The sequence below is a fragment of the Cricetulus griseus genome (genome assembly GCF_003668045.3).
Source record: "Cricetulus griseus strain 17A/GY chromosome 1 unlocalized genomic scaffold, alternate assembly CriGri-PICRH-1.0 chr1_0, whole genome shotgun sequence".
In the NCBI taxonomy this organism is placed as follows: domain Eukaryota; kingdom Metazoa; phylum Chordata; class Mammalia; order Rodentia; family Cricetidae; genus Cricetulus; species Cricetulus griseus.
Window position 1 is genome coordinate 187,375,947 of NW_023276806.1, and position 27,870 is coordinate 187,403,816.

A 27,870-nucleotide genomic window follows, 5' to 3' on the forward strand; every position below is an offset into this window, starting at 1 on the left:
TCAAACACATTGTGTATCTTTACCTCTGGTTGAAAGGCTACTACAGGCTTATTCCTGATGAATGGAAGGTCAGCTCGTGAAGAAAATGAGTTATAAGCAGTGTGGAGATTTTTTTTCCTACGGCATTTTAAACCTGTTTCCTTTTTAGGGATTTTTGTTTGATTGATTTGAATTCCTTGTCTACCAGGGTATCACTACCTCAGATCATGGCACTGGTCTCAGGAAGCTATCACACGGGTATTCATGTCCCAACTGGTGCCCAGGAAGCCACTGTCTGTCCAGTGACTTTCAATCACTCCCTTTCTACTTAGGATCCCCCACCACTTACACAAGGGACTCATCTGCGTTTCTCTTTGCACTGGGATCCTCTTGTCATCTTTTCTTGATCAGGCTAAGGAGTCCATCAAGACAAACTTTCATTCCTTGTCACAGAACATACTCTTTCAGAATGTATTCAGTTTGGACTCAAACCAGGGAATAAGGAGCTGGAAGAGAATGGGAGAGTGAATCATTTTAGAGATGAGGGAAGAGACACAAGATGGGTAACAAAGAACTTCCCAAAGAATCAAAGCAAAAAAATCCATGGAAAGCCTCTTGATTTCTGTAAATTTGTTGTTCATACATACTCAAAGGAGGCTAGGGAGATGGCACAGTTGATAAGTGCTGGCAGCACAAGTAAGGCCTGTGGTTGGACTCCCCCTGTACATGTTTCTAAAAAGCTAGCATGCTACACATCTGTAATCCCAGCACTGGGGAGGCAGAAACAGAAAACTCTCCAGTGTTCACCATTCCAGATAAACTGGTGACTTGCAGGTCAGTGAGAGACTATACATTCACAGCTCCATGTGCACACATATGCACACACTAAATAAATAAACCTCCAGGGGAGCTAGGACAGGCATATTTATCTCAGTATACAATTATACAATTATGGCCTGTGAATTCTTCACAGTCCATTCACAAATCAAACTTGTTAGGTAATGGAACATAATAGATTTTTGAACAATGCTAGAATTTTCAAGCTCAGAAATTTTATACTAAAGACATACAAAATAGGCAGACATGGTGGCTCATGTCTATAAGCCCTTGACCGGAAGAGACAGGCATCTGTGCATCCAAGGACAGCCCGGTCTACATAGCGAGTCCCAGGATAGCCAGAGCTACACATTGAGACTGTCTTGAAAAAAGTAACAAACACAATGTTAAATGTATTATCAATACATTTACAGAAATTAAAAAGCAAAGAACTACAGTTAAGATAGCTTTGTGGTAGGTGTAGTGTCCATATGACACTTATCCCAGCTACTCAGGAGGCTGAAGCAGGAAGAAGTTCAGAGTCAAAGTGGGCTACAAAGTGAGACTGATCTAAAAAAAAACAAAAAAACAAAACAAAAAAAAACCAAAAAACTTATAATTGTGCATTTAAGAGGCAATGAGAGTTAAAAAGTCTAGCCAAAATACTGTCATCTTACCTCTGATATGTTTAATGCACTGGGAGACACTTAGTTGATGAGATTTTAGATTGAAAAGATTATTTATCATTAAGATTGAATTATTTGGTACATGTTGCTTAAGGTGAGGTAGGACAATGTTTTCCAGCAGAATTTAATGTTATTTTGGATGTCAAGCCAATTCAAGGAAAATAAGACAGCTCACTTTACAGAATCCCTACCACTTCTATACAACAAAACTAAACAAACAAGAGACACAAACCCTGGAAACAATGATCTTAGCAATCTGGTGCAGTGAAAAGTCTGCAATTTCTTTTCAGACTCTAGATCCACTGCAATTCAGCGCAATGTTTAGCATGTAGCAGGGACTCAGTAATGTTTATTGGACATTGACTAGATTGGAGTCCCTATTTATGGAGCAACACCCTGTATGTTATCTTAACTCTTCATTCAGTTGAACTTGGAAATAATTAGATTAGAGAAGCACACTTCTGGGTGTGTCCATGGGATTAGACAGGATTAGATTGTAAGATCCCTGACTAATGCCTCCTAATTTGTGTTGTCATTATTGGGAGGTAGTGCAAAGTAGGGGTAGGATCTAGTTGTGAATGACTTAAAAATCAGCAAAGAAATACAACCCAGATAAGGAAACTCTCCAAATGGAATGTAGGGCAGCCTAACCCAGAAACTGACTAAGGCCACTACTATGACTTAGTGCCTGGAATTTACCAGCTTACAAGGCCATAAGATAACTGGGTACCAAGAATTCCCAGATGGCCACCCTCCCTGAGGGGCTCATGTAGGAAACAGATTGCCCCACTGGCCAATGTGTCAATAATTAACAATTAAGGGTCCCTATGAAACAAAGAGATAGCTACCATTTGCTCAGGCAAGATTAGCATATCCTGAGGTCTGCAGGTTTTACAACTGGTGGGTCAGGAGGCCATCTGATTCCCAGCCCTCTCCTCAAGAAAAAGGTCCTCCTAGGAACCCATGACTCTGGTCTGTACTCAATGAACAGAGAGTCGAGGCTCCTCCCCAAGCTTGTGGCTTTTGCCTTTAAAAATGCCTGTGCCTTGGGGACAGGGCTGCTCTCTAGCCTGCCTGCTGAGAGAGCCAGTTTATACAAACGTCCACCTTTCATTAAAGCCTCTTGATGTTTGCATCAAGTTTATGCCTCCTCATGGTGATTGGGGTGGCCAAGGTCCTGGGAAAAGATTCTGGAGGCCTGAGCTTGGGGGGGGGGTGCAGGGTCTTATAGTTGGAAGTACAAATTCTTGGGCACTATTGCTTGCCCTGGCTTCTTCCTGTATTACCCGTTCTCTGCCTTCTACCCACAAGCTATGAATGTCCTGTTCTATTACATACTCCCTCTCCACCACTACAGACTAATGCCTCAGAAACCAGGAACAAAACTAAATGTCTCCACCCTTTAAATTGTTCTCTCAAGTATTTTAGCCTCTGTTATGCAAAAGTCATGGACAGAATCCAAAAAAAATATATAACTTGAAACATTTCAGAAATTTAAAGAAATATGCAAGAGAAGAGCAATGCTTTCTTACAGCAAAAGCCTGTGAATAACTTTATCCCTAGGCTACATTTGGCTGAGTCAACCTGCTCTTTGCTTTCATTCATTCACTCATGTATGCAAGACACTACAGGTGCTATGGTGAAAGAAGGCCAGCAAAACAATGGCAGCATGAGCCATACTGTAAAAGCAACTTAATGGATGAAGAGTTCCAGACTGAAGCTACAGTGACGGCCTGGGATGGGAGTGTGCTTGAATGTTCAAAGAACAATATGATGAGTTGATCCCCTCAAAGTGCTTGGGACAGTTTTTCCTACATGGCTAGCATCTAATAAATGTTAATTATTATTCCCATAAGTCTGAATAGTATGGAGTATAGTGGAGACAACACACACTTCAGTGTTGGAAGAGCACCGACAGGCTGGTGCAACAACTTCCTAAGGGTTAACGGCATGGAGGAGCATATTGTGTGGAAGACACTTCCTAAAGTAGAAGCAGCCATTTGAATGAAAGTGCATGACTGATAACTTAGAACAGGGACAACTGGATTTCACTGAAAATTAATGACACTCAAAGAGAAGCCACTGCTCAAGAAATGGGCACCAATGTAAGACAAGTATCAAAGACTGTAGTATGGAAATAGCAGGAGCTAGGCCTTTCCATTGTCCAACATATGGTATATCTGAATTTTAATGTTAGTGTATCAAAGAAACATTTTATATACATGATATTATATATAATACATATTGTATGTAGTATTATGTAATATATTCTAATATATGCATATATATTAATAGATATCTTGGTTAGGTAGGGTTATTATTTCTGTGATGAAACAACATGACCAAAAGGAACTTGGAGAGGAAAGGGTTTATTTGGTTAACACTTCCACATCACTGGCCATCACTGGAAGAAATCAGGGCAGGTATTCAAATAGGGCAGGGACCTGGAGGCAGAAGCTGATGCAAAAACCATGGAGGAATACTGACTTGCTTGGCCTGCTTTCTATAGAACCCAGACCACAGTCAAAGATGGCACCACACACAACTGGTTGGGCCCTCCCACATCAATCACTAAATAAGCAAATGCCCTATAGGCTTGACAACAGCCTTGCCTTAGAGAAGCATATCTCTCTCTCTCTCTCTCTCTCTCTCTCTCTCTCTCTCTCTCTCTCTTTCTCTCTCTCTTTCTCTCTCTCTTCTCTTCCTTTTTATCTTTCTTTTTTAGACAGGGTTCCATGCATAGCCCTGTCTGTCCTGGAACTCCTTCTGTAGACCAAGCTGGCCTCGAATTCACAGAGATCTGCCTTCCTCGGGCTTCTGAGTACTGGGCTTAAAGTTGTGTGCCACCATGCCCAGCTTGGAAAGCATTTCTTAATTGAGGTTCTCTCCTCTCTGATGACTCCAGCTCATGACAAGTTGACATAAAACTATCCTGCACAGCTTTTTCATCTTCAGGAGCATTGAGGACTAACCACAAGGTCAGGACAGCATACAGGTAAGTAAGACTGAAAATACGAAAGGTGTGGTAAGTGGATGCAGAGGCATGAGCAAGATGGAAAATGCTCGTGATAAAGACAAAGGCTTGTGCACTTGCCCCAGCTAGAACATAAAGTTAGAGTTACGGCTGTAAGCAGTGAACAATCCCACTACACAAGCACAGCCACTTAGAAAACTGAAATTAGTGGCCTAATAGAAAATTTAATTGATAACATGTAAAGAAATGATACCTTGATTATATGACCAAGAAAAAGAAATAGATAAAAAGGCAAGGACAGTTTAGAATAAAGAATAGAAAGAAATCCATGATGTTGATATGTGGTAAGTACAGAAAGGAAAACTAATGTTACCTACCAATAAACAATGAAGTTTTCCTCTTCGGGACATGTCCAGAAGATATCAGGACACAACACTGGGATCTACTACATTCATGCTGAAGAACACAACAACAAAAAAATCCACACAAAATCTCATAGTGCTTTGTAGTTGTGCTGACCCGAAGGACAGCAACCTAGAGGAAGAAGTCCAAGGAGGGGAATGGAGACAAGAGACCCTAGAGAATGACCACAAGACAGGATTCTGATCAAGGGGCAAATTTTATTTTTTCCAGGCTAGCTTATATAGTCAATAGTATGGGGTTAAGGGGAAGGGGAAAAGAGACTAAGAGCCAGGTGTTAGCTCAAGCAGGATGTTAGAAACCTATAGGAGGATTTTGGCAGGGTAAAAAGTTCATGGGTGGTGGGGTGAGGAAGGGTTACCTAGGTAAGTGGTGGGACATGAGAGGGTAAGTGGGCCTGTGCTTGGAACAAAGGATTGACATCTGGGTCATGTTGTTCCTTCTGGGTGCTCATGCTTCTAGAAGCCATTTATAATCAAAAGATAGTTCTAAATCCTGTGGCTTGCCAAGTTCTGCCTAAAGGTTCATGCCAAGCTGTATAGCTCCCAACAGTGCTTTAAGTAAGTTTACTATTTTATATTGGGCTGTACTCACAGCTGTCCTCAGCTGTGAGGGCCATGGGTTGGACATATTGAAAAGGCAGCAAGTGAAGAGGCAACATGAGTCAGTCAGGGGATTTGGAATACATAGTACCCACCCTGTGTTTATTAGAAGGTGCAAATCTGAGGTGAATCAACACCCCTCTGTGAATCTGAATAGAGAAGACTGAATTCATTTTTGGTCAGCTTGAAAATTGAGGGCAACAAAAATATTAAACACTAGGAATAAGTTGTGAGCATGCTATGCCAGAATAAGAGAGGAACATGTCTGTCTCTATCCACAATGTCAAAATTTGAATAACAATAAACTTCTGAGGAACTGCTGTTTCACTGATAACCAATTGCCAAGTAGTCCCACGCTCCTTGATAGCAGACTGAACAAAGCACAGATTATCGTATTCCAATCTTAATTACTCATATTAACTCACAGAACCACACTTGACAAGGTAAATATTTCTATGTCTATGTAGATATAGATATGTTTATATGTAATGTTACAGAAGGCATGGGGGACAAAGAAGCTACAGCTGGGTGTAAAGATTTTCCAAGGGGCTGGAGAAGCAGAATTTCCATAGGTGAGAGTCTCTGAGAGAGCAAGGGGGCAGGCTGGAGGCTTGCTGGAGATGCTGTGAATGCAGTAGAACCAGGCTGCAGAGTCAGAGGAAAATTGCAAAAGCAACCAGCTGTGGCAGTTGGGCAGGTCTGGGTCCAAGTGAATGAATGAGTGGTTGGAGACAAGCCAAAGCTATTGGCCAAGAATTTATAATTCGTGATGAGTTTCTGAATGGTTATTTGGGAGTGGCTGCCAAGACACAGAGAAACTCTGCCTACATGTTGGAACTGTTTTTTCTCCATAAGGTTTTAATGTGCTCATGTGTTCAAACAATGCCATCTACTTTGATAAGTTTCTACTTTTAGGAGTAAGTTATTTATCAGTCTGAATCTCGGGGTTCACACCAGACAGATGGTACTATGTGTCCACCAAGGTACAGAGTCATCTACCACCTTGAAAAGGCACCAAAAGCTGCTTGAAAAAAACATTTTTTCCCCATATGGTGTAACTTAGAGCAGCCGGGCACAGCCGGTGCTCAACATAAGTACTAAAAACTTATATCTAAGGCAGGACAGAAAATTATAGGGAAATTATAGGGGCAGAAAGGAAACTACTGGGAGAAACTGACATTTATTCCCAGGTTAGGTCTACCTTTTCTTGCTGAGAAACACCAGAAACTTCAGATACCCCGACAACCGTGTTTGCTAAAGATATTCTGTCAATGGGAGTAAAGAAACCATGCTGAGGCCAAAGTGATGTATAACCTTGACTTTCTAACACTCCCCTGTCATTCCTAAATCTTAGCATCATCTTATGAATCTACCTTACAACTTTGTTCACAAAAGGAAATTCTTGCCCCAAATGATGTGACAGACTTTGATGATCTCCCATGGGAGGCCGCACCCTCCCTCGGAGTGGAGGGGGATGAGGGGGCATGGAAGGATGGGAGGGAGAGGGAATTGGGATTTAGTATGTAAAATAAGATTGTTTTTAATTTAAATAAAAATTTATTTAAAAAGGAAATTCTTTACTATGTGCCTCCAAAATCATATATCCATCGTGAGGAAATCTAAGTCCATTGCTCCTTTGAGAAGTTCATCTCAATGTTGAGAGCATATTTACTTCTACTCTCTGTCTCTCCATTTGTTTTTGTTTGTTTGTTTGTTTTTGTTTTTTTCCCCAGAAACAGGTTTCTCTATGTAGCCCTGGCTGTCCTGGAGCTCACAGAGATCCACCTGCCTCTGTCTCCCAAGTGCTGGAATTAAATGCGTTCATCACCACTGCCCCCATCTGCTCTCTCTTGAAGCATCTTTGGGGTTGTTTTTAGTTAATCCAACCTTGCTTCTTAATGGCTGTACCCGAAATTATTTCCTTTGTCTAAGCTACAAATCTCAGTTTTTGCCAAACTGAAAGGGAACTTTTCAAGCCACTTGGAGAATGGAGTGGAGCCTTGACCTGGTCCCTATCATTGGAGACCTAAAGTAAAAATATCCTAAAGTGTCGTGTTTACTAATTCTGTCAAAGAAGCTGGTTCCCTCTGGGATGTTAGGGAAAACTGCAAGTTGCTCATGCATTGAGGTGAGAATGCTGGGGTTAAAAGGAAGCTAATTGGTGAAAATGGCCAAGCCCCCAAGATAAGCCAGAGGCTTGTGGTTGGAAATGAGATAACCACACTAAACAGATAAAAGATGGGCCTGGGCCAGGGAGGTGAGGATGGCAAACTGCTCGCTCCCCACCCTGTCACATGTCCTTTCCTGCAAGCTCACTTACAGTTCTGCTAATTATAATGTAACCTCCATCTTGTTTAGGAAGGAGACCCCAGATCATCCTATGGTGAGTTAACTAAAAACAGCTGTGGCTAATTCTTGGCATCTGTGAGAACAGAGAGCTTGGTATAAGAAACAAGGGTCTCAACCACTTCTATCCAGGTTGTCAGTGCCTCACTGGTACCAGACAAGGAGCTCTTCCTTAGCTGACTTTCTAATCACTGAGTTGCCAGCATGTCAGGTTGCAGTCAGGCACAGCAGGATGGAGAAAGGTCCTGTCACACTCCAACACCCAAATCAATCAGAATTCCAGAAAATGTAAGAACTTCATATGCTTCAGGGAAAAAAACAAGGATGCTGATTCCAGAGGTAAAAGTTGAAAATACTATGTACCTTTTAAAATATCATTTCTCCTCTGAAATGCCCCATTGTATAGGACGATCATCCAAGCCAAAAAAACCCAAAATGTATATATGTATATGCTTTAGGAAAATGCCAAACACACTGAAGAAAGGCTTCCGCAGAAAAATTTCTACCAGCCTTAAAAACATAAAAAGAAAGCAATGCTGTCAGAAGGGGGCTTTATGGCTTTATGTCAGCAGGTCCCTGATTGCTTGCTTTATTAACTCTAGTAGGTCAGCTCGCTCAGGTAAAGTATCCTTCTAGGTATGGCTCACCAGTGATCCAGCTGTGCACTATCTAGGCATATACACTTCTATATGGAGACTAACCTGAACGTGTAAAGACAGGTCCTATAATAGTAAGTGTCTCACGGAGGATTCCAGCCACTTCTCCAAAGCTCGGGGAAGCCAGGAAGCGCCTCCGGTTTGGTTTCGCAACCTCGCCTGCGGGCTCGCCCAATCCCGCCCACCAGGCTGGTTGGCCACGGGGCCGCGGGGGCGGCGGCTGGCGACGACTTTAGTTTCCGAGCCTTGGGCTCCTTCCCGCAGCGGCTCTAGAAGCTCCGCGAGGCTGAGGCCGCTGCCCCTATCTCCCCAGGCTCCGCTAAACTCGGAATCGCTCTTCCCAATCCCACGACCTGGCGGACTTTGCGAAGGAAAGCGGAGGTAGGGATGCGGGGAGTGAGCTTTTCCCAGGAGGGGTCTGCTGCTCGGGATGTCTGAGCCTGGTCGGGGGGCCGGGGCCTCGGAAGTCCGTGGGGACCAAGTGGTCACTGCCCCCCAGGTCGCTCCCGGAGCCCCCGAGCCGGTGTTGTCGGCGGCGCCAGCCCCGCGCGGTGGATCCGCTGCCCCAGCTCCGAGCCGCCGGCCGGTGGAGCAGCACGCTGGGGCCGAGCGACCCGGAGGGGCGGGGCGGGGCGGGGCAGCAGGATCCAGAGCCCAGCTCAGGTCCACGTGGGTGACCCGGGAAACCTCCCGGGATCCCCGGGGTGAGTTCCCTCCAGGCCCGGCCCTGAGAGCATCAGGGCGGGAGTCCTCACCGCTGGGCTCCGCGGGGCAGTGAGGTCAGCCTAGACTCCTGGCCCTGCGGCCATGCATTTGGCTGATGACTGTGGTTTCTCCCCAGGTCGTGATGGAGTTTGAAGAGGACTTTAGCGCAAGAGCAGACAAGGACTTCTTGAAGATGGGCAGAAAGAGGTAGGGGGATCGTTTCACTTTCACACCTAACAGGTCTTGTAGTTTGTAGCCTCCCTCCAGCGCTGCACTAAATGATGAGTGGTTGTTATCTCATCGTTCAGATGTGTGTGACAGAACGAGGCTCCTGTTCAGCCTCTAGACCTGCCGTTCCTCAATCCTTTTAGTTTTATAACCTCCGCTTTATGAGTACTGTTGATTGTCCATGCACCTGAGCCCTGTGCAGCCTGTGCTTAAACAGCTACACAGACGCAGAATGCCCCATGGACAGGTGAAGCAGAACAGAACTGCTTATAGATCGTTTTAGGTTGGTCATCTGTACTCCATCCAATTGGAAAAGCTGAAAATGTAATTGCTGAGAGAAAATAATTATTTTTTAGCATATTTTTTCTTATAGTCGGCTGTGACAGGAGATTTAAACTTAACTCATTAGGCTCATTATGTATAGAAAATTGTAAACTAAGGTAATAGGAACTAGTAAATATGTTAATATCATTAGGAATCAAGTTTACAGTTTAAGGAGGGAAAGTACAAAAGTGAAATAAATTTTATGTTTAAAGACGTGAAATTAGAATAAGGACCTTCAGTATGAAGTTATGATTTTTTTTAGTTGTTCACTTTCAGCCCACTAAAAAGGACATTGGAAATAAACACTCTTGGTGTTTTCTGTTAAGGAAAGGGGTGCTATATAGAACAGCTACTTCCAGCTAGATCTAGGACAGAGAAAATACAGTCTGAGCATGGAGTGTCTGATACTAACAAGCAAGGAATCAGGATTTAATGGACTGGTCAGAAGACACAGCAGGACCAGCAAGACAGGTCCTTCACAGCCTGACAGCCCGAGTTTGAATGCTGTTTCCCAAACCCACATAGAGGAAGCACAAACCAATCACAAGTTGACCCTGACCTCCGTAGGCACTTTGCAGTGGCATGTGAGTCTCCCTCCACTGTGCTTGTGTCCATAGATAATAAATAAATAAAGGAGTACACCACCACTCAAGTATATTACATACAAAGTATTGTATGATGTTAAAAGAGAATGGTAAAGAAAAGAAATGGTTTGATTTTACACATATTTTCATTTTATTATTGGTTCTGTTGTGACTTCAAAGTAGAGAAATTCCTTTTTGTGTAGTGGTTCTTATTAAACCACTCATCAGCGTTTGATGATGCTGTTATTTATTAATTTTTATGGTTCTGAGACTCATTCTAGGATGTTTCCTGGATGAGCCCCTAAGCAATTTTTAAGCTCTAGTTCTGTGAGGGAGAATACATGTTGTCATCAGTTTGCACTCCTAGTAGATTATTCAGATCATCCATCAGCTCAGAACACAATGTTCAGAAAGACAAACTGAGAGTCAATCATGTTGTTGTAGAAATTTTGTACATATACATTACAGACAGTCCCCTTTTCCTTCAGTACTAGGGATTGAACCTAGTGCCTTTTGATGTTACACAAGTATCTACTACTGAAGTCTATCTTTAGCCCAGGGCTAGGCAAGTGTTGCATCACTTAACCCTATCTTGACTGAAGTCTCAGGTCTGTATCTCCTACCTCACAGCTTGGTGGTCCAGCAGCAGGCTGCAGTTTAAATGTTAGTTTTTGATCTAGCAGCAGGACCTGGGACAAGTTTAAGTAACTCTTCTACATGTTTTTATCTGACAAAGGCCAACAGTGTGCCTCCTTCAGAGTTCTTAATGAATTATTCTAGCTTATGCCTGGAATGTCCTTTCTCCCTAGTAGTGTCAGTGTCAGAGAATGAAAGGGTAGGGAAAAAGCAGAGAACTGAAGTGCATCATGGCTGTCTCTTCTCTTGCATCCCTGCTCCAGGGCTACTGAAGCTGTGCTTTAGATGCCCAGCATAGGATCCATCCTGAGCTTGTGTGTTTGTGTCCTGTTGTATCACTAAAAACAGGACTGTTTTTCTCCTGCTGTCTTCTGCTTCATTTAGTACGTGAACAAGCAAGCCATAAACTTTTAAACTTAGAAGACTATATCAACATAATGTACTTCTCTAAATTAGTCTATCCCAAGAGTAGTTTGGTATAGCAACTTTGAATGATAGTTGATGTTTTTATATGTAAGGATGGATTTATATGTAAGGATGAATTGTTTAAAAAACAATTCATTGTTTTTTAAAGCCTGGTTTTTTAAGGTTTCATTTGTGTCCACTCAGGACCTCAGATGCCCTTGCAGAAATAGATTTGCTCATAGAGAAACTTAATTACTTTTAAGTTAGGATAGTCCATGTCCAACATTTGATGACTGCTCTCTCTGCAGTAAGGAGAATGATTACAGATACTATCCAGAGCTCAAATCAATCAATCAATCAATCAATATCTCAGCAGTAATTAAACTATACTTAGACTTACCAAGAAATTAGTTGGGAAGATTAATTCTGGAACATGAGTTATTTTCTTTCTTTTTTTTTTTCCAAGTAGATTATCACTATGTAGCCCAGGTTTTCCTCCTGCTTTGTAAACTTCCTGCCTTAGCCATCTTAGTACTGGAATTATAAATACACTTTGCCATTCCCAGCTAGAATATTTTAATCAAACTAACATTAACCAAAAAAGGAAAAAAAATAGAAAACTCTCTTTTTTAAATGTGTGGTATTTCACTTGCAAACGAACGTGTGGATACGTGTATTCATCATAAAAATTAGGGAATATCTAGAACACAAGAAAATATTCTTACACAAATCCCAACACCTGGGACAGGGGCTGTGTCTCAGTGGGAAAAATGCTTGCTGCATCAGCTTGAGGACCAGAGTTTTGTCTCCAGAAGCCATATAAAGCCAGATGTTGTTACATACCTTTGTAGTGCCTCTAGTGGAGGACTGTGAAACAGACACTGGGAGCCTGTGGGCAAGCTGGCCTGGCAAATCCAGTGGTGAATAACAGGAGACCTTGTCTCTAGCAGGGTAGATGGCAAGGAATGACACACAGTTTCCTCTGAGCTCCACCCATGCGCCATCGCATGCTTGTGCCCCTCCCCCAGTCATGAGAACACACATACACACAAGCGTAAAGAGTTAAAAATAGAAATACAATACCCAGTGGTAATCATAATTTTAACTGTCTAAAATATATGAACATTTGTATTTACACTTCATACATGACATCAGACTGTTTGGATGAGTATTGTGTAGACATGTCTGTCCTAGTGGGTGAGTACTGTGTAGACATGTCTGTCCTGGTTGTCAGTAGTTTATAACAGGCTGGTTCTTTAAAGTTTTCATAGCATTTTTGAAGCTTTATATAATCCCTTTGTTGTATTCTTCAGTAAAAAGGAGAAGAAAGAAAAGAAACCAACCGTTGGTATATTTGGGATGGTGAGTTTGGAATTTGTGTGTTACCTCAAAAAAGAGACATTCTACATGCTATAATAAGGCTTTCTTGGGACCCACAGAAATGTGGAGGTAAAGTTAATCAATTGGATTTAGTGTATTTTCAGAAGAATGCCAGCCATAATTGACATGTACTGAAGCTCAGCAGCTTCCTCTTCCTGGCTTAGATTTCAGTTTTTTCCAAATTAGTTATGTTGGATGTTATTGGTGATTTTACCTCCATTTTTCTTTATGGTCATTGCCAGTGAGGTGGAGGAAAGCTGCTGTAACACATGGTGTCTGTTTGGTATGTTTACAGCACGGTCTTGGCTGTGTGTGTATAGGAAGAATGGCCTCAAACTCCTGACCCTTGGTGCTGGGGTTTCCATGGTATACCACCATGCTTGATAACATGCCATCCTTCAAGGCCCTAGCTCCTGGCAGGTTAATCTCAAAGTCCTTTGCACCCATGTTTCAAGAGTTTACATAAATTTTTTATTATTAATAAATTGGGAGTCAAATATTGGGGTAAAAACCTAATTGACCAGAGAAGTGGCAGAGAAGACACCAGTGACCTCCTCTCTTTTTCTCTTTTCCCTGATCCAAAAAGGGCCCTTAAATCTTTCTAAATCCTACTACTTCTTGTCTCTCTCTATATATATCCTGGGTCCTCTGTGGTTAATTCTGGTCAGCTAGTTCCTAACTCCAGCCCCTGATTCAAGGTGAAACTTTATTGGCAGTCTCAGAATGTCAGTGTGAACAAATATCCTGCAATACATGTTAGTAAAGGTCATGGTGGATTGTTGATTCCTAGGATTTAGCAATCAGGAGTTTTTCTCCTCAGTTAAATCTGGAAATTCTCACAGTCATAGAGAGAAAGGTTTTTCTTCTCAGTTATTATAATTCCAGTCCAGTTGTCTGTTTATGTCAGCCACCACAGAATGGGAAGTGATTTCTATCTCTTCAGAATATTATTTTTTTCTGGTATCATCGCTTTAGAAACTTTAAAAATCCTCCTCAGGTACCACAGAAGAGAAGACACCCTGAATTCAGTATGAGGAATTAGTTTGTGGAGGCTGAAGAAATGGCTCAGCTGTTAAATGCACTTGCCGCTTTTACAGAGGACAGGAGTTCAGTTCCCAGCACCCACACGTCTGGCAATTCTCTGCCACCCATAACTCCAGCTCTTTGGGATCTTATGCTTTCTTCTGGCCTTTGACAGCCTTATATTCATGTGCCTATACACACACACACACACACACACACACACACACACACACACACACAGGCACGCACGCACGCACGCCCAAGTAAAAATAAATTAAAAAAGAATTGGCACAGCCCATGGTGAGAGGATACTTGGTGTGAGACAGTAGCAGTGACAGACTAAAATGTGCTTGGATTTGGAGTTTTCTTTGAAGCACCATCCATGGTTTCATGTGCTCACTCACTATGCCTATTTTACTTCCTCCTAGTTTCGCTATGCAGATTGGCTCGACAAGCTGTACATGGTCCTGGGAACTCTGGCTGCTGTTCTCCATGGGACTTCACTTCCTCTCTTGATGCTGGTGTTTGGACACATGACAGATAGTTTTACAAAAGCAGAAACCAGTATTTGGCCAAACATGACTAATCAAAGTAAGGATGATTTGTGGTACCAAATTTATTGGATTTTGCAAATAACATTCACTTAACATACCATTTGCAGGGCCTTTACTAAATGTGTGATGTTGTGTTTTGTGCTATGAAAGGTGGAGGATGTCATGTTTGTAATGTGTTTGAGAAGGTAATGTTTATAGGTACTAAGAGACCCAGGAGAAGTGTTCTCAGGGATATGTGGAAAGGGAAGGCACTCTATGAAGTCAGAAATGGCTTTAAAAGCTTGAGGAGGAAGTATGGGAATCTAATCGGAACCGTGAATGGTGAGCTGCAATAGTTACAGGAGTCCATGGCTGTGAGTGTAAACCGGGAGTTTAGGATGATGCTAACACTTTTACCCTAAGAAAATGGAAGTGCATGGTTACTCTTAGATGAGATGAGAAAGGGGAAGGGAGAGATGCCTGGGCAGTTTTGTTTGTTGTCATGGGTGGACCTATGAGAAAGCAGATCCAGGATTGAGAAATGAAAGGAGGTCTGAGACAGTTGTTTATGAGAGGGAGGGAGTGGGGCCAGGGTGAGGAAGTGAGAAAGAGTATGAAGGTGTTAGTTGTAGGATGGGAAAAGTAATGCTTTTGTTCTTGATGAAATAGGAAAGTGGAAAGTGATATTTGAAAGAGAGAGTGGGGAGATTTAGAGAGATCGTCTCTGAAGGACAAATCAGTGAGCAGGAGGAAATGCTTACTCAGGGTAGAGCCGAGGCAACTCAGCTACAGTAACAGGCAGAAATAGTGGATTAGTGTCAGAATCCAAAGGTGGGTGGCTGGATGAGGAGCTGGGAATCTATGCATGTTTTCTGCTGATTGGCAGATCCTCCTGTCTGCTAGAGACACTGTCCTGTGGATGCCTGAAACCATAGAGAATACTGAATCCTGCATATATTTACAATATATTTCTTGTATGTGCATACCAATGATAAATTTTATAAATTAGGCATGGTAAGAGATTAATGACAATAACTAATAAAACAATAAATACAAAAGTGTAGTGTGTTAAAATTTATTTCAGTGTATGATCGTATTTTCTCTCCAGCATCTTCTTGTGTTCTCCTCATTCTCTTTATGATGAAGTCAGATGACAGTTTCACGGTTCTCTGCAGGAGGCTAAAACCTCACAAAGTCTAACATTGCTAAATAGAGGACTGTTAGAATTTAATTTTCTCAGTAAGATTGGAAGCAAGAGACTGGTTGATAAGGAAAGATGTAAAAAGGTACCCCGGGGAGTGAAGAAAGGAGTGAGCTACTGAAATGCTTTGTCTCTGTCTAGCACAAGCATCCTTGACTTGGGGGCAAAGGGTGCCAGCTCTGAGCTTCAGTTTTCAGGTCACTGTTGGTCTTGAAGAGGTTGGAAGACTTGCAGTTTACTTTGTACTCAGTAAACATGTTGGCGAGTTAGAGTTATATATTTAGAAAAGTGTGTGTGTGAGGGAGGGAGAGGGAGGGAGAGAGGAGGGAGGGAGAGAGAGAGAGAAGAGAGAGAGAGAGAAGAGAGAGAGAGAGAGAGAGAGAGAGAGAGAGAAATGAAAAAAGGCTGTGAGTTTGAAAGAGAGCAAGTAGTATATAAGAGGGTTTGGAGGGAGGAAAGGGAAGTAGGAAATGATGTAATTTTACTATAATCTCAAAAAGTAAAAAACAAATAAAATGTTGGCAATGCCTATTGATAATCCAATATCACAGTTTACAAGGATCCTTCTTTTTTTTAGATTAATTTTAATGTGGGGGATGAATTCAGGTGAGCATGTGGAGCGACAGTTGCACACTGTAGGTTCTAGGGTCCTCTGTAAGAAACAGTTAACACTCCTAACTGCAGAGTCATCTCCTCATCTCTGTGCTTTTGATACTAGAGACCAAACCCATGGCTTTGTACATCATCTGCACTCACTTTTGAGGTGCTGGGAATTGAACTTATGGCCTCATAGATAGTAGGCAAGTGCTTTCCCACTGAGCTATATTCCTAGCCTGCTATTTGAATTAAGTCTATGATAAACACTGTGCATCCTTTCCCCAGAAGTATGCATCGATATCTAAGCCAATTTATACCTTTGCTGCTTTGTTCTACTTCTTTGTGTTTCTGAAGAACACATTATTTATCCTGATTTAGAATTATATTCATTTTGTGAATGTGATGGCCTAGACTGAAGAGCTTTCTTGTTTATTAATTGCTCAAAGAGGCCCAGGTTGTAGAGGGCCTTACACAAATCATGGCTATAACCAGACAGTTATGTGAAGAATTCAGTGGCTCTGCCCCTTATTGCTGCTGCCGAAGTCCACTTGTGAGCTTGTCTGATGCCCTGCCTGGTCTCAGCATAGACTTGGTCTTACTATTTTGTTGTGAGATCTGACTTTTTTTTGGAGGGGGGGGTTCCAAGACAGGGTTTCTCTGTGGCTTTGGAGGCCCCTTTTTCTTTCTTTTTCTCCCTCTGCTTGAGTTCCACATATACTATAATCTAACATTTTGCAATGACTATAAGATTTGAAGTGTGCTTTTTGTTGACCTAGCAGTCTTGATTGTACTTTTTCTTGTACAGTATTTGCCACATATTCACATATATGTACACATATGCTTATGCAGTAACACCTATAGTGTTTGCTGGGTAAGTACACTCACTGAGTGATGTTCCCAGAAACAGTATGATGTTGAAAACTACCAAAATGAAAGCAAATTTAAAACTGATAGAAGCATGGCAAGAAAAGTTGATACTGATTTACATTTGTTGTGTTTTTTTTAAGTTTTGTATGTGAATACATTCATACATAAAAGAAAATTTAACAACGTATACACAAAAATGTTGAACAGTACTTATTTGTGTCTGTGTGAATGGTTAAAAGTTTTGGGGTTTCTAACATATTTGGTTTAGATAGTTAGCTTTTCCTAATATTGGATAATGCTGTGTTCTTCGTGATAATTTTGAAATAACAATGAAAAGTAGAGAAATTCAGTATTAGTGTTTAAATATGTGCCCAAGTATCCAGTCAGATTGGTGTTTGTCACTGTGGGTTTTTTCTTGAAAATGAGCATCATTAAATGTAGGCTCTGTGTGTTGGTGCATGACCAGTGGAGAAATGTTTGAATGGCTGTCATTAAAGCTTGGATTGAAACTAAATTAAATTTATCTGGATCACTTGGTCCTGTTTTTTAGAGATTTTCAAGTGAAAGGAGTTTGGTTTACTTTTATATGCTTATTTTTATTGGAGTGCCAAGAGGCATCAATGGGCCAGCTCTGTTTTCTGGTTGTCTAGGTGAAATCAACAACACAGAAGTCATCAGCGGCAGTCTGGAGGAAGACATGGCCACGTAACTCAACACTTCTTTATTATTTCACTAATTGTTTCTCCATTAATCTGGTTATAATGATCTATGAAAATTTTCACTCATATAATACGATTTTAAGTTGAACTAAATATTATTGCCCATTGCTTTGTAATTATTAGTGTGCTTCTTGCAGAGTATCCCTAGTAATAATAATAGTAATATTGGCTAGCAGGAAAATTTTAAACTCAACATCTAATTGTAAATAATGAAACAAAACAGCACTCAGGAGGCGGAGGCAGGTGGATCTCTGTGAGTTGGAGGCCAGCCTGATCCATAAAGCAAGTCCCAGAACAGCCAGAGCTGTTCTTGAAAAACAAACCACCCCCCCCCCCGTGCCAAAACAAAAACAAAACCAAAAAATCCTAGAATAAAAAAAATGTTTAATTTTGACCTTGGGAAAATATTTTGTTAAGCGATTTACATGTTTTAAAGTTTATTCTGGAGAATATATTTGAACAAATGTGCAAATATCCATGATGCTATTCAGATAGTATGATTCTACATTATTCTATGAATGGCTTGACATATTTAAAGAAGGAAGACACTGGGTTATATTTGAACAATGAGACATGAATAAGCTGAATACTGTTGTATAGAGGCATTATTTCTTACATTGTGAAAACTTTTAAAATCCCTCTTTTTCTTTCTTCTTTTTCTGAGTCAGTACTGACCTCCTCATGTAGCCCAGGCTGTTTTCAAGCTTGCGGCATCCCTCCTGTCTTAGCTTTCCAAGTGCTGGAATTATAGGTTTAAGCAACAATGCCCAGTGAACAGCATCATCTTGATCATTTGAAATATATTAGCAAGGTTAGGAATGATGACACATCTTAGCACTGTGAAGGTATTGACAAGAGGCTAATAAGATTGAGGACAGCCTGGGCATGTAGCAAGACCATTTTAAAAAAACAAATAAATAAATAAATAAATAAATAAATAAATGAACAAATGAATAAAACTAAATAGCTTGCAGGCTGTTCCCTAGCCATAAGGTACACTTGTTAATTGGGGTTACTCTTACTATACTATTAGCACATGAAAAATAATTACAGACTCATCTACTAATGAGAAGTGTTCTAATTGCTCCATGGGCTTTTTGCAAGTCATAAGAGGTAACAGGGTATGATACAGTAGATATGCTTGTAGGATTCCTGCTAGGTTGAGTGCAGAGCTGTGAACATCACATCAGAGACTCTCTTCCTTATAAGTAACCATTTTGATGCTTCCCAGGACACACTGCAATTTTCAGAAGACAACAGGTAGAACTTTTTTGTTTTTAGACAACATTGTATTTCATGTCGGAAGGTTTGCCTTTTATCTAAATGTTAACTGATTGTAGAAGCCCAAGGTTTGCTTTTATGAAGACTTAGAACAAGGGATGTCAGTTCACCTTTTTCTTAGTTTAATTTGAGAGCTTTGATTTTCATTGTTTTTGATTTAAATTAGAAGAGCTTCTTTTTGAACATTTTATAGTAGTTCAAAATTACCAATTGGGCAGATACAAATACTATTAATTTTCAGCTGTCACTTTTCAGCTGAGGTCTGTCAGTAGTTCAAAAGGGTGAGGAGTCACCTCCATCCCTGGTTTAAACTTTCAGACAAGTTCTGTCACAAGTCCCTTGACAAGCAGAGACAGCCTAGAGGGCTCATTAATTGATGTTGATGAAATAGAATTAGGACTACGGGGGCATATCTCAGCAGGTTGCCAGTATACCAAGTATCTGATGTTCTCTGGGTGCTTGTTTTATGTAAGAGACTGGCCCAAGCATCTTTGAGATCTATTGTATAACTTTTCTTACCCCCATTTTACCAGCTCGAACATTGGGGCCTAAGATGATAAGCATCCTGCCTGAGTTTACAAGATTGTCAGTGAATAGCTGGGTTTGCCTCAAAGCCATTCTTCTATATTGCCATAGACAGAGGTAGATGCTGACAGTTCTAGCTCTGGTCCTCACAACCCCTTCTGGTTTGCTAAGGATGCTGGGGTGCCGGATAGTTGAAGAGTAAGGCTCAGTTGTGTGCAGAGAGAAGGACTGATTGGAAAATAGCCTGTGTACAGTGTTCTTGTTTTTCAGGTACGCCTATTACTACACGGGGATTGGTGCTGGTGTGCTCATAGTTGCCTACATTCAGGTTTCATTTTGGTGCCTGGCAGCTGGAAGACAAATAAACAAAATTAGACAGAAGTTTTTTCATGCTATAATGAATCAGGAGATAGGCTGGTTTGACGTGCACGACATTGGGGAGCTCAACACCCGGCTCACAGAGTGAGTATCTAGATTTATGCTCAAGTCAGATATGGTCTTGTTCTCAATGCTGTGAAGTAGATACTACCAGCCCTGTTAGGAGTGTTGGTGCATCACTGAACAGAGTAAAGCCCTTGTGGGCAGTACCCATGTCTGACACAGCTTCTTGTTCACAGTGCCCTGGCAGGTATGCGGGTAGAGCCCCTGCTTGACTCGCATTCAGTGAGGGATTAGACTGGCAGAGTCAAGAAGGATTCAGAGTGAGCACAGCAGCGAAGTGCAGGGCAGCAACAATATGACCTGATCATCCCACTGAGTGTGTCCTGCCAGGGCTCCTTGGTGTCCTTGGAAAACACTGGAAAGAAGGGAGGGAGAAACAGGGATGGAGGGAGCTCCTGTCTGTCAGCCTCTTCTTCACAGAATGGCATCAAAGATCTGTGTTCATAGAAGACAGTGCCATATACACACATCTCTGAGCAGTTTGAAATTTCACAGTGAATCGTCTTAAACGTCCCATGTCTGTATTCTGAAGCCACGTGGTCGGCAAAATACTGTTAATGACAATCCTCCTACTGGAAACAGACATCCTGTCAAGTGAAATGTATACAAAGATTCTAGACATATTAATTACATCAGACTCAGTGATACAATATAAAACTGGCTGATTTCTGTGTTTGTAGTTCTGACGTTATTTGTAACACAATCTTTTTCTTCTTTAGTGATGTCTCCAAAATTAATGATGGAATTGGTGACAAAATTGGAATGTTTTTTCAGTCCATAGCAACATTTTTAGCTGCTTTTATAGTAGGATTTATAAGTGGTTGGAAGCTAACCCTTGTAATTTTGGCTGTCAGCCCCCTTATTGGATTGTCATCTGCTATGTGGGCCAAGGTAAGTGAAGGCACATGTCAGAGTCCTCCCCAGAACCCATGGGACAGTCTTTAACCAGGACAGTCCTGGTTGTGAGTTTGGTACTTTCTTTAAACTTCTGTTTAACAATCAACAGGATATGCTGATCCAGACCCACTGAGCTGTTATTTGGGGAAAGGATAGGAAGGAAGGGGGAGTGGGTAGGAGGGAGAGAGGGAGGGGACCTTGTATGTTCCTTGTCTTCCTAGAAAAGATGTGCTAGCCTGGAAAGATCTATGCTCAGTGGAGAACATCACTGTGAAGTGTTAGCCATACACATGATCCTCCCATGTCTGCACCACCCTCCAAAGCTTTGCAAGACTTACTGTTACTCTTAGGGAGCAACCTAAGGTCATCAGGCTTGAGTTCTACTTTTACCCAATAAGCCATCTTGCCAGCCTTTGCCAGCCTAAAAGCTTCGTTTTCTTAATTGATTTTCCTCTTTAGTAGAATTCTGAACAAGTTAAGTTCAAACATCTCACATCAGCATTTAATAAAAGTTATCTAAAATGTTTTAGAATACCTTGTAGATAGATAAGGAAAAGAGAGTGGAAGTTGATCTTTAAGAATTACACATTATGGGGGTGGAGAAATGGCTCCACCCTTGAGAGCACTGGCTGCTCTTCCAGAGGAAGAGTTCAATTCCCAGCAACCACATGGTGGCTCACAACCATGTGCAATAGGATCTGAAGCCTCTGCTAGCAAGCAGTGCACTCATACAGAAAATATAAGTAAATAAAAATAATAAAAAAGAACTACACGTTACCTCAGTCCTTTGTTTTGCTCCCTGCTCTGTATATGTCTTGGATTCTCAGACTGTTGGCTCTATTAAAAGGTATGTGCACTAGTTTGAGAAACTGTTTTTCCTGTGGGCTTGAGGTTGTCTTCTTAACCCATACAAGTAGGTAGGAAGAACAGAAGGGTCCCAGGCACTACAGGCAACTGACCAAAAGTCCCTTTGTGTCCAGGATTCTTTTCCTTGTTCAGACACTGGGTCAGCTAGAGAACACTGGTGTGTGTGTGGGAAGCCAGTATATTTTCTCTCTCTAGTGATACCTGGCCCTCAAAGATCTTGCTATTTCTATGATTTCTATACAAGCAACATTTTTATATCTTTTTTTTACTCTGCAAAAGATAGAGTTGATTGTCATTTTTAAATGATACAAGATTGCATGTTGCCAGGTATTGACTTCATTCACTAATAAGGAACTTCAGGCATATGCAAAAGCTGGAGCAGTTGCTGAAGAAGTCTTAGCAGCCATCAGAACTGTGATTGCATTTGGAGGACAAAACAAAGAACTTGAAAGGTTTGGGTTTCTTTTGCTAGAAATTTCAAATTCTGTGTGTGTGATTGCTGCTATTCTGAAAAGTTACTATTCTAATTATGCTTTCCTACTACAAGCCTTCAGGAGAAGGGAGTATATGTGTTCTGCTTGCTTTTTAAAATAAGTTTGAAAACCCATGTTTTCATTCTTATAGAAGAAAGATGGTACAGGAACTGCAGATAAGGAGTTATATGGTACACAGACAACCTATTAGTCTGAAAAATAAAAGGCTCTAAGAGAGTTATGGAATTTTTTTAGAGAGACATAATATACTTTGATAGGGCTAAAGAGATGGCTTGGTTGTTAAGAGGGCATACTGCTCGGATGGAGGACCTGAGTTCTTATGGGCCTCAACTACCTGTAACTCCAGCCTCCAGGGATGAGATGCCTTTTTTTGGACTCCAGGGGTGTCTTTGCTCATATTTACACAGGGGTATCTTTGCTCATATGTACACAGGGGTGTCTTTGCTCATATGTACATACATACCCTGTGGTGGTTTGAAAGAAAATGTCCCCTACAGGGGGTGGCATTATTAGGATGTGTGGCCTTGTTGGAGTAGGTGTGGCCTTATTGGAGGAAGTGAGTCACTGTGGAGGTGGGCTTTGAGGTCTCATATATGCTCAAGCCACACCCAATGTCTCAGACCATTTCCTGTTGCTTGTGGATCAAAGATGTAGAATTCTTAGCCCCTTCTAAGCACCATGTCTCTTGTATGTCGCCATGTTTCCTGCAATGCTGGTAATGGACTAAACCTCTGAAACTGTAAGCCACCCCATTAATTGTTTGTCCTTTATAAGAGTTGCTGTTGGCCTGGTGGTGGTGGTGGCACACGCCTTTAATCCCAGCACTCGGAAGGCAGAGGCAGCCGGATCTCTGTGAGTTCCAGACCAGCCTGGTCTACAAGAGCTAATTCCAGGACAGCCTCCAAAGCCAAAGAGAAACCCTGTCTCAAAATAAAAAAAATAAAAAATAAAAAAAAAGAGTTGCTGTTTTCATGATGTCTCTTCACACCAATAGAAACCCTAACTAAAACACCCTTCCTCCAACATACACACAAACATAGTCTTTAAAAATAGGCTTTGATTAAAGAAATGTATTGAGGGGCATGAGGAGGGCACATTTAAATATGGTCAAGGAATGTTTCTTAGAGGAGATTTTAGTTAGCCTGAGACCTAAGAGATGAGAATAAGTCTCCTATAGTGAGGGTGCAGATGTGGGGTCTGGGATAGACAAGCCAACTGAGTCTCCTAACATGGCAGGAGCTTTAGTATGTGGTGGGATAGATCATCACAAAGCTTATGCCTCTGAAGCAACCAATCTATCTCACTTTCCCTTCAAAATATCAGGTGTGGGAGGAAACTGGCTCATATGGAATGGCAATTTAACTAACCACAATTGTGAATACATTTAATTCAGTAGTCAGAATAGTTTCAGTAAGTTTAACTGCTTTTCTCCTCTGTGCCTTTCAAACATGTTTCCTTCTGAATACAGGGAGGGTTTACTTTTGTGGAGCCCTGTTTGTTGATTGCTGGATTTACATCCTGAGTGACCAGAGTCCTACTCTGAGAGACCTTACTTAGGCTGATATGTTAGAGTACATGCCCTACTTTTTTTTTTCCTCTAGCAGTTTCAAATGTACAGGTCTTATGTTTTGTCATGGAAAATTTTGTTTCTCTTTCAATTATGACAGGAAGTTTTCCTGGGTTTAGTAGTCTTGCTTACTAGCTACGTTCTTTCAGAATTTAAACTATCTCACTCCAAACCCTTTTGGTTTTAAAGATTTCTATTGAAAAGTCAGTTCATACTCTGATTGGCCTGTGTTTGTGTGTGGTTTGTCCCTTTTCTCCTGTAGCTTTCTATCCCCACTACCCACACCCTGCCTTTCTGTGTTTTTAGTCTTTTAACTATAACATGACATGGGGAATTTTTTTTTTCTGGTCCTGATTCTGAGCTGTGCTTGCATGTTCTGTTTATATGTTTTTATACAAAATTTTAAAAATGTTTTAAAAAAATTATCAATGTCTTTGACTGAATGATTCAAGTCCTGCTAGACTCCTCCTCATTCGTTATCCAGCCTCTTGTAAGACTTTCCACTTGCCTTTTGATTTGACTTACTGAGTCTTGTGTTTTGAGCATCATTTTGGTTTGATTTTTCTTCAGTATTTCTGTCATTATTGGATTCTATTTTCATATCATGAATTGACTTCCATAAGTGTGTTCATGTTCTCCTTAAATTCTATGAATGTGCTTACAGTTGTATTTTTTTAGTTCTTTGCTTGGAATTTTAGCTAAGTCCCTGGCAGTGCCATCCCTTCCCATGAGATTGGTAATTTTTGGAGGAAACGTGCTGTCTTGGTTTTTAATCTAATTTTTGGTTTTGTGTTGGGACTTGTCCATCTGGAGTTAGTTTGTTAGCAGAAGTTGTTGTTTCTTGAGTCACTTCTCTTTGGTGAGGTTGACCCATTATCTTTAATTGGGGTGCTGTGGCTGTGGCTCCTGTCACACCTAAGGGTGCTCTTTCAATCAGTTTGCTCAGGTAGGAAAGAGGAGTAGGCTTGGTAGCTTAAATAATTTAGCTTGTGTGTTCCTGGCATGCTGCAGAGTTCTGTAGCTCTGCTCTTCCATGAAATGTAAGCCTGATCCAGCTGACATCCCTTCACTTGGAGCTGGGGTTCTTCAATGCCTCACCCCCAGGCCAGTTTGCTCCCCCACTGTCTGCAGCTTCCTTAGCCTGTACCTATTATATATTCATAAGTCAAAATAATTTTTGTACATCAGTGATTTTAAAATTCACATCTATAGAAATAAGGTAAAGCTTACAGCTTGTTTGTTTTTAAGAGAGAACCCTTTGCTGTGTGTCCCTGTCTGGCCTGGAGCTCTGAGTCCTCTTGCCTGGGTTGCCTAGGGCCTGGGATTGGTGGTGTGTGGCTGGCTCTAGGTTGATTTAATAAAGCTTATTTAAATGTCAAAAACATGTTTTAACATGTCCCGGTTTCTGAAGTGCTCTCATGTGATCTCCCAGTTGGTCCTTCTAGCACCCCCAAGGGAGCATGTTTCTAAAGCTTCTTTAAGGTCCAAAGCTTTAAACAGCATTTTTATGTTACGATTTTCTAGCATTATATCTCCAGCTCATTAACTACATGTTCCTCCTCCTCCTCCTTCTCCTTCTTTGTTCTTCATCCCCTTCTTTCTTCCTGGTTTTCTAAATTCTTCATTCTTTGCCCTTTTCATCTTCCTTCTCCTCCCTCCTTCTACATCATTACCCCTGCCTTTTCCTGCTCCCCTCCCCCTCCCCCAACTAGGACAGGCTGGCCTTGAACTTGTATTCCTCCTGCTTCACCCTCCTTAGTGCATAACTACCATGACCAGCTGTTTTCCTCGTGTGCCTGTGATAATACGAGCTTTTGGTATTTTTTTATTATTTCACTGTTACTAAGGTCAGAAAAGGTTCAAGCCTCTGTTTACTTTTCAGTGAAGGAATAAAATAATCGAACATCTTAGGGGCAATATGTGGAGAAAAGAAGAAAGCATGGGGTACAGGGCTGGTCCATCGTAACTATTTATGTAACTGCCTTGTTATTTTGACATAGTCCCTTGACATTTATGACTACATATGGTGTTTTCTGGTTTTTCTTCCAGGTACAATAAAAATTTAGAAGAAGCTAAAAATGTTGGAATAAAGAAAGCGGTCACAGCCAACATTTCCATAGGTATTGCCTACTTATTGGTCTATGCATCATATGCACTGGCATTCTGGTATGGGACCTCCTTGGTCCTGTCGAATGAATACTCTGTTGGACAAGTGCTTACTGTAAGTAACATTTGATTTATAAAAGGATTCACTAAAAATGGCATTTAAATTGAGTAGTTTTAATTTGACCTTAGAAGAATGTTTTGAAACTTGTTGAATACTATAAAAAATTCGTTCCAACAGTCACTAGCTTCAAGAGTGGAGAGGATATTAGATAGCTCCAAAAACCATTATTGTTGTCTTTCTTTCAGATAGCTTAAGAAAACTTACTTTTTATGTATCAATGTTGCATTAAAGAATAAAAATAACAAGTCTTCCTCCTCAAGCATTATAAACCAATGTCTTAGTTACTGTACCAATGCAACTCTTATAAAAGAAAGCATTTAATTGGGGCCTTGCTTACAGTTTTAGAGGTTTAGTTCATTATCATCATGGTGTCTCATAGGCAGACATGCTGCTGGATGATGGGGGATGTCCTTCTGTATGCTGTGAATATGTGTTTCTCTTATTGATTGATGAGTAAAACTGTTGTGGCCAATGGACAGGAAGGATTTAGCCAGGCAGGAAATCCAAACAGGGATAGAGAAAGGTAGTAGGCAGAGTCAGGGAGATTCCATGTAGCTGCTGAGGAAGCAACAGGCCAGGATATCACTGGTAAGTTAAGACCATGCGGAGATATACAGATTAATAGAAGTGGGTTAGTAATTAAGAAAGAATTAGCTAATAAAAAGCCAGAGCCATCGGTTGAATAGTTTTATAATTAATGTAAGCCTCTGTGTTTATTTGGGACTGAACAGCAGGTCAAAAACTCCTGCCCACAGACAGATCTTTGTGAACTTGAAGCCAGCCTAGTCTATATATCTAGTTTCAGGCCAGCCTGAGATATTCAGTGAGAACCCTGTGGTGCCCAGTATGAGGCTTGATCCCAGAGCCTTGAGATTAAGAGTTCCTTGCTCTAGACTAAACTAGCTAGGCTTCATGGGTCTCATTGAATATCACATCAAAGATCCCAGAAGGATAATATCTAAACTCTAGAACTGAGAGAGACATCTTGCTGCCTGGACAGTCATCCAAATTTCTCTGTAGCATTGGGGCATCCATCTTCAGCCCATAGGCCATAGTGTCTGGCAGACTTTTTAATGAAATAGGAATTTTAAGATCTGTGTTGTCTTGTATTGGCAAAGTTTGCTAGTTGCTTTCTTCTGTAAAGCAAGAATTTTGGAGAACCATCCTGTCTCTTGGCAAGTTCAGCAGTCACTTTTCTTTGTAACCTGCTTGTCCAGTGTGGCCATCATGCTTATTATCAGCAGTTGAGGCAAGGGGAGTTCTTTGACCAATAGGCCAGTTTTGCCACACTGAAGGCAAACCCCATAACAAGTTTCTTTGATGCCCATCTTCTGCTCTGACTTAATTGGTGTTGCCAAGAGCAGTTGTGTCTCATTGCAATGGAAAATCCTAATAAACCATTTTTAAATTCCATATTCTGTAGGTCTTTGGAAGGTTTTGAAGAATACCTACCCATCCAAATGTTATCTCTGTATATTTAGAAAAACTAACGTAAGTTTTGACTATTTTAGGTGGCCATCTATAATCTGTATTTAATTATACTTTTTCAGATTTTTTTATCTGAATTAGAAACAAGATTGTTTTACATGACAGTCCCAGTTCCCTTCTCCCTCCTGTCCTCCCCTACCATCCCCCCAACTAAAACCCTACCTATCACATATCCTTTCTTCTATTCTTCCCCTGACTCAACCTTTCTGCTCCCTCATGACCTCTGCATCCTTCCTCTTCTTCCCTTCTCATTCTCCTAGCTCCTTCCCCTCTCTTCCCATGCTCTCAATTTGCTCAGGGGATCTTGACTCTTTTCCCTTCTCCAGGAAACCACATATGTCTTTATTAGGGTCCTCCTTGTTTATTAGCTTCTCTGGCAGTGTGGATTGTAGGCTGGTAATC

The 27,870-nt window shown here is 41.2% G+C and overlaps 1 protein-coding gene across 1 annotated transcript in view; it reads left to right on the plus strand.

Moving 5' to 3' along the window:
• Positions 1-9,318: 9,318 nt before the first annotated feature.
• Abcb1b (ATP-binding cassette, sub-family B (MDR/TAP), member 1B) overlaps positions 9,319-27,870 on the plus strand; it is a 68,996-nt gene continuing 50,444 nt past the window's right edge. Inside the window, 10 exon segments of the mRNA NM_001243989.1 lie at positions 9,319-9,391; positions 12,675-12,693; positions 12,696-12,698; positions 12,700-12,723; positions 14,193-14,355; positions 17,613-17,667; positions 19,758-19,949; positions 20,648-20,819; positions 22,020-22,144; positions 25,803-25,974. Coding sequence (NP_001230918.1) covers positions 9,327-9,391; positions 12,675-12,693; positions 12,696-12,698; positions 12,700-12,723; positions 14,193-14,355; positions 17,613-17,667; positions 19,758-19,949; positions 20,648-20,819; positions 22,020-22,144; positions 25,803-25,974 — 990 coding nt within the window. The 5' untranslated portion in view covers positions 9,319-9,326.